Raw genomic sequence first — 7,116 nt, 5'->3', positions numbered from 1 at the left:
TGGGAAGTATAGATGAACTCTGGGGAAGAGGAGCTGTGATGCCCCATTCTTTCCGTTTACTAGACTCAGAGACACAACCTCAATTATGTCTCTTTACTGCTTGCTATAGTACAGAACCTGCCAAATCTGCCCTTTCAGTAAATGCCTCTAATTCAACCTGGATTTTAGGAGAAGTTTAAGTTGGCTTTGAAACTGCAGAGATTTTCATCAGTTGGAGACAAAAAAAGAATAAGAAAGAGAAAGAGGCAAAGGCAAAGGCAAAGGAAAAGGAAAAGGAAAAGGAAGAGGAAAAGGAAGAGGAAAAGGAAGAGGAAAAGGAAGAGGAAAAGCCAAGGGACCTGCAGGAGAGAGGCCTCTCCATTTTATTTGTCTCATCTTGAGAAGAGAGGATATATATATTTTTTTTTTCTGTCATAAACTTGAAGAAATTGTCCTGTGTTTCTCAGCAGCCTTTGACAAGAAATGAGTTTGCATCTTGGACCACATCCTCATCCCCTATAGATGACAGTAAATGGCACATAGGGGAGCAAACCCCATATGGCCTCCAAATACCATAAAAAAATATGGGTGTTTCCATGCCAGCACAGACACCTCTGTCTCTATGAGCTTATTTCTGTGTGAAAAAGAATAATCAGGCAATTTTTGTGCCCTGTTCTTTTTTTTTTTTTCTCACAGTGGTTGAATACGTCATGCTCAATGGGGACAAGGCTTCTTGGTGACACCGTGGATGTGGGGGACCATAAAACCATAGAATGTTTGAGTTGGAAGGGACCTTAAAAGTAATCCAGTTCCAGGCCCCTGTTATGGTCAGGATGGCTATCCACTAGATCAAAGATGAGCTTCACATCACAGCATCCTATGGACCATGATTTTTTTAACCTGCAGATATTCAGCAGGACCTTGAGGAGATCAAACCTATGCCACTGACACACAGATGGAAAATATAATTGAAACCACTGGGTCAGCAGCAGCTACAGCATGTCCCAACTGTGTCTCTCCTTCCAGCTGTCTAAGAGTTAAAGAGGGAGAAGTCCCTACAGCTTTCCAGAGCAATAGGATAAGGAAACAAGAGATGATGCTGGAGTGAATTTGCTTATTTAAGACTTTATGTTGCATGTGTTCTCATTTTTTGGTTTGTCTTCCCCGCATCTTTAGCCAAAGGTCAAAAAGATTTTGCTTATGGCTTTTGTTTGCTGTGAGAATAAGCAGAAGGAGAGCCTTCCTTGTAAAGCCCTGAGCACTTTTCAACACCATGCACCGATAATATTCACCAGACCGCTTCATCCCACAGGGGAAAAAATCTGTATAATGTCTGGAAAAGCTTCCTCCTGCCTCAAAACACGTGCAACAGCAAGAGCAGTTGGCATCCCTCTCAGAATAGCATCCCTCTTTGACTTAGAGAATTTGCTGTAGCTTTGGCATGCAGGTCCTTCAACTCCAGTAGGACTCCAAACTTGTCCCCAGCATGATGAAATGGCCTCTTCTTCATGTGCTCATCGTGACAAGAGAGAAAATAAAGTAAAATTGCCCGTGCCTGGGCTTTGCTAGCTGGATTTTGACATCTGGACAACAGGGCAGCAGAGCCGTGAAGAACCTGAGCTGGGCATGGGGGAGAAAATCCTCCCTCTCCTCAGTTCTCACGGCACGTAATGAGGTGGAAAGGTCACTGAAAGGTTCAGGTCTGCTTGTAAGTGAAAGGGGGATTTGGGGATTTCCGCACAGCATTTAGCAAGGGGAAGCTCTGCAAGCCAAGGCAGGTGGAGCCCATTCTCCCTTCTTCCTTCCTGGGAACATCCAGCTGACACAAAGCATCACTCCTAATGAGGACAGATCTCTATTGTTTGGGATGCCTCGCTTATTTCAAACCCAAACCACATGCAAGCCCCTTGGTATTCAAGTACTAGCATCTATTACAAGGTGGGAGAAATAAATCCTTGGCTGTTTTAGCTCACTTCTGCAGCAACTCTGTAGGATTTTTTTAAATTATTATTGGTTTGTTCACATTTTTATGGATTTGTGTGTTTTTTCCTTCCTAGGCTTTGATTCCTCCCTCCCTTGGAGTAGCAGAAAACTCTCAAGCCATGCGGCAAAACAAAGTGATCCTTGCCACAGAGAACACCTCTGCTTGCAATGAGCTTTGCTGCACAGTCTGAAAATCTGAGATGAAAAGGTCCATTTGCATTTCTATTTGTGTTGTTTGATGTTGCCTACCAAGTACAACTGGATCAAGCAGCACTTCAGCGCTAGAAGAACTATCCAGCATCCTTGGCTTTGGGTGTTGATTCACAGGCAGTGCTCACTGTGTGGAGCGGAGGAACCATGGTTGCAGCATTACTAAAAGCTCAGAGGAGCAAAGCAGTGCTCACTGCCTGGAGAACATGACCCCAGCAGTCAATCTGTTCGTCCATCCATCCATCCATCCACTCATCTATACATCCACCCACCCACCCATCCATCCATCCGTCCATCCATCCATCCATCCACTCATCTATACATCCACCCACCCACCCATCCATCCATCCATCCATCCATCCATCCACCCGCCCACCCATCCATCTGTCCTCCCAGCTCCATACTTCTGCCACCACACACTTGAGAGTGCAGCACAGTCAGAGTGCAAAATCCCAGGGAAGGAATGTGATTATTTCAAAAAGCATTAATTTAAGAAAATGATCATGAGCTCTTTGCTGCGTCCCACCTGATTCAACCCCATCAGAAGCATCCTCTGTGCTCAGCAGCACAACAGGGCTGGGAAATGCAAGTGCTGGGTGGCTTAATCACTCTTCAATCTGCCTTTTTTTTTCCCCAAGTTAATTAAATGTAGAAGTAATCACATCAAGCACAGTGTTGTTGCGAGCACCACGTGCTCTCTGGCAGCGTGCAGGCAAATGGGATTTGGAGCACTATCTCATATTTGTGCAGTTCCTCAAGCAGAAGGCTATGGAGCAGCAGGCTACTGCACCCTAAATCTGAGCAATGTGAAGTGGATACTGAGACCCATTACTGAGACCATTGCAAAATTTCAGGTGAATATGGGGTATGGGCAATGCTGTAGTGAGAAGTCCAAGTGAGCAAAAGCACACTGGGAGTCATTTCCCTGTAAATAAAAGAAAGAAAGGAACTGCCAAGCTGTGTCATAGCAAAGCTTCCCTGAAAATCTCAGAGCTCCAGCTAGACTCCAGGCAGCTGCCTGTGACAGTGATGGACAAACACTTCCAGACTGATTGTTTTCCTGTGATGAGATCAAATTGCATACAAGGGGAGTGACTGCAGGCCTTATCTTTTTGGTTCAAATCAATACAAACACACAGCCTGAGCTTTTTAAAGCCTTTATTAGCAGAAGGGACAAGCAGTGACCTGGTCTTTGCTCCTCCAGCACAAATACTTCAGCCTTCGTCCTAAGCACAACCCTATGTAGCCACAAGAAAGCTGCAAGAAGCCAACAGAGTGAGCAGTGTTGTGTTTGATGGGCTTCTGTCTCCTGTTCCAGAATAGCCATTGGGACCCGTGAAGGTCTCAGCAGTAAGGTGAGCCAACAGCAGGTTATTGCCTGAGGCTCTTAAGGTCCAACCAACATGTGGAGACACCAGAGTCCAACCCACAATTTATTCAGCAGTTTTAGGGTCAGAGTAGCCCATGAGCAGGATTTCCACCCCTGCCCAAGAAGAGCATATAACTTCTCTGCATATAAACCACTCTGAGTGGAGACTGGGACTTCTTCCTCAGTAAGCACACAACTTGATACCTTTCTTATCACCTACTCCATTACCTTGAGCCTTGTCTGCCTCGTCTTGTATGGCTGCACACTTCTGGCTGGAGTCATAGGGACTATCCTATGAGGTTATGCAGATGAGGTTACTCAGAAAGACAAGTAGATGTTGGAAGTGTCCCCACACTTGACACAAGCTGTGGCTGTGTGCCCTGCATGCTAGCTGGCAGAAGAATGCACATTTCTGAATGTATATTGTCCTTTCACCTACGGACTACAATTTAAACAAAAAAATGGACAGCTCTTTAAGTGCTGTCTGGAGGCAGAAAATGCTATCTGTTGCTTAGGAACAATCTTTATTCTACAAAATGACAACCTGTACTTCAAAGACTTCTTTAAATGCACCCAACATCTTGCCCACCCCTATATACCCCACTAGGAGATGTCTTTGTGCTGCAAATACAGCACCAGTCCCCTGGCATAGTAAGCTGTGAGTGGAGATCTAGTGTGTGTACATACCCCATCCCCAGCCTTGCTGCACAACCAGTGGTACAGCATGAAATTTCTCCTTGCACACGAAGCAAGCACTCATATTTAGGCAGATTTTGACTATGTCACTGTGTGTAGGCATTTCTGAAAACTGAGGCCTATGGAACACTACCATCACACCAATTATATACCCAGTTATGAATCCAGATATATATACATTGTTCTATTTTAACAAGGCAAGTGAAAGCTGTTTCATTGGCACTGATTCTTGAGTCAGACCAGGTGGAAACACCCACCAGTGCCCAATGTGTCTCTGTGGCGACTATCAGGTAAATCCTGCTCAAGATTATTCTATTTTCACATGATTGTGGTATTCGTTGTTGTTGTGCTGGTGTGCTCTGTGTCAAGGAATAAAATGTCCTTGAGCTGCTCAGAAGAGCTGCTACTTGAGGGCAGACATCCCTTCACTTGGTTCTGTGGTACTTGCTCTCCCTGCCAGCCACAAGCACCTACACCCAGGCCCAAGAGCAAGCTTGTAAGAGAAGTTCAGCTAAGAGAATCTGGCTTGCAAAGCTATCTTATCTGAGAGTCCAGCTGCGGCATCTGCCAGAGTGGAGCAGGTGTTGAACCGAGAAGCCTTGTAGGACACAGTGCTGGAGCTCTTCTTCTTGCGGTAGAAGTAACTGCTGAGGTGGAAGCGGAACTTGTCATGGAGAGAGGCGTAGATGAAGGGATTGTAGCATGCGGAGCTCATGGCAATCAGGTGGCATGAGACTTGAATGACATTCACGTATCTCTTGTCCAGGATGGTGAACTCCTCGTCAATGTCTCTGATGAAGTTGACTACCTGGAGGGGCAGCCAGCAGACAGCAAAGCAAACCACCGAGATGGTGAGCACCCGGAAGGTCTTCTGCTTCGTTTTGCTCCACTTGTCTTGGCACGGGTAGGCAGCTCCTGGGATGTTCCTCTTCTGCAGGTGATAGGAGATGGCACAGAAGGAGACCGATACTGCCAGCAGCGGGAGCATATAGGACAAAAGGAGCATCAGACACGAGTACAGCAGCCGCTCCCTCTCCTTGTGCTTCCAAAACTCCTCGCAGATGATCATGTCATGGCCTATGGCGTTGAGATCCAAGTATTGCGTGTGCAGTGAGGTGGGAACAGAGGCCAGGATGGAGAGAAGCCAGATGCAGGCCACGATGCAGACACAGGACTTGCGGCTTATCCTTCGGCGGATGGGGTAGGCCACGACGATGTAGCGGTCAATGGCGATGGCGGTGAGGGACAGCACCGAGACAAACACGGTGGTGGCCTGCATCAGGGTGACAAAGTAGCACATGAACATCCCGAAAAGCCAACCCCGCACCTCGAAGGCATAAGAGACAGTCAGAGGGACGCAGGCCAGGCACATGACAAAGTCAGCCGCTGCCAGGTTGCCAATGAGGAAATTGGAGGTGCAGTGCAGCTTTTTGGTGAGAGCGATGAGGAGAATGAGGAAGAGGTTCCCCATGCACGCCACAGCCACCAGGGTAGCGTAGAGAGGGATGAAGAGTGGCTTAAGCTCCAGCAAGAGGTCGAGGCCTGTGAAGAGAGGGGCTGAGGTGTTCTGCCAGGAGTCATTGGGGAGTGCCATGACAAGAGCTCAGCAAGGCAGGAGCCCAACAAGGCTTGGCCCTGAAGAGGAGAGAGACTCACTGTGGTTGTGCTTCTGGGCAGAAAGACCAGTCCCCAGTGTCTAGTTCTGCAAGGTTTAGGTCCCTGTAGTTGCACACAGAAGCTTTGGAGTGGAAAAAAACAGGGAGCATGGCTAGGAAGTGGTTAACTAAACAGTCCTCCTGCTGCTGTGATCTGCCTGCTGGGGAAAGCAGCTCGGGATGTGGGATTGAAAGTAACCTGAGCTGACACGCAGCAGGGAAATAAAGGCACCCGTATTTCTTCTTGCTCCCAGTGTCTCACTGTCAGCCTCGTTCCCTGCCTCCAGCCACACAGCTGGGCAGGAGTGTTCAACACATCCCAGTCCACTCAACTTTTCCCCTCACATTACTTCATCCCCTTGGATATTTACTTCTCCGCAATGCTTTCCAGAGGAAAAAACCTGTGCATTGCCTTCCCATCACTGAGCCAACTCAGCACCCTGTTTGCTCCCATCCCCATCCCCCCTCTCTCTCTTTCCCCACCACTTTGGCTCGTTACCTGCAGCACTTGGTCCTTCTTGGAGTGTGTGGAAGCTGTCCTCAGAACAGACGCAGAGCTCCTGGCTGGCAGCAGAACTGAGGGCAGATCTATTTTAGCTGAAAGTGCAGGGAAAAGCAGAATTACTCCCAGGACCCCATGCTGTTCACATTTACCTCCTTATCCCTTATTAGTTAACTCCCAGAGTTTACCGAGAGATATTATAGTTTTCTGCATTGTGCTATAATTAAAGTAGCTTCAGGTCTGTGCATCCAGCCCTGGAAAGCAAAATCTGGATGGAAATAAGAAGCAAATATGATCACTGAATTTCCATATTTCAGTTTTTCCATCTTCCATCCAGCATCTATATATATATATATTTGTTTCCTTAAGGAAGCAGGACTCCCTCTGCGGAGCACACTCACCACCCGTAGTCTGCCTGGAGCCTGCCTGGCTCCGAGAGAGCTCCAAGATCCTTCTGCTCGCTGATTGTTTCAAAAGGATAGGGAAATGCATCTCATTCACCAGCTGTTGCTCACTGCAAGTCCTCTTGTTGCTGCAATCCTCTCTCTCACTCCTTATTGTTGCCGTGATGCCTGAGCGCTGTGATTAAAAGGTAGGGAGGAGCGTGGCATTCCCACCCGCAGGGTGGGTATTCCTGCTATGTGTGGGGATGGTCATGTTTGTCCTGCTGTTCTGCAGTGATGTCTCTTCACTGAGTTGGGGAGAACAGAGACTGTGGGCAC

At 47.5% G+C, this 7,116-nt stretch overlaps 1 protein-coding gene across 1 annotated transcript; it reads right to left on the bottom strand.

Annotated features, from left to right (window-relative positions):
* Positions 1–3,348: 3,348 nt before the first annotated feature.
* LOC100545729 (prolactin-releasing peptide receptor-like) lies at positions 3,349–6,218 on the bottom strand. The gene has a single exon (XM_031553418.2). It carries the CDS (start codon positions 5,829–5,831, stop codon positions 4,749–4,751), a length of 1,083 nt encoding a protein of 360 aa, XP_031409278.1. The 5' UTR covers positions 5,832–6,218; the 3' UTR covers positions 3,349–4,748.
* Between the last annotated feature and the right edge of the window lie 898 nt (positions 6,219–7,116).

This window comes from Meleagris gallopavo, chromosome 5, assembly GCF_905368555.1.
Source record: "Meleagris gallopavo chromosome 5, MGAL_WU_HG_1.1, whole genome shotgun sequence".
Lineage (NCBI taxonomy): Eukaryota > Metazoa > Chordata > Aves > Galliformes > Phasianidae > Meleagris > Meleagris gallopavo.
Note: the sequence above shows the minus strand (reverse complement) of the source record. Positions and strands in the feature narration are given on the sequence as shown.

Coding starts and splice junctions, on each gene's coding strand:
- LOC100545729 (XM_031553418.2), bottom strand. CDS start 5,831: ATGGCACTCCCCAATGACTCCTGGCAGAACACCTCAGCCCCTCTCTTC.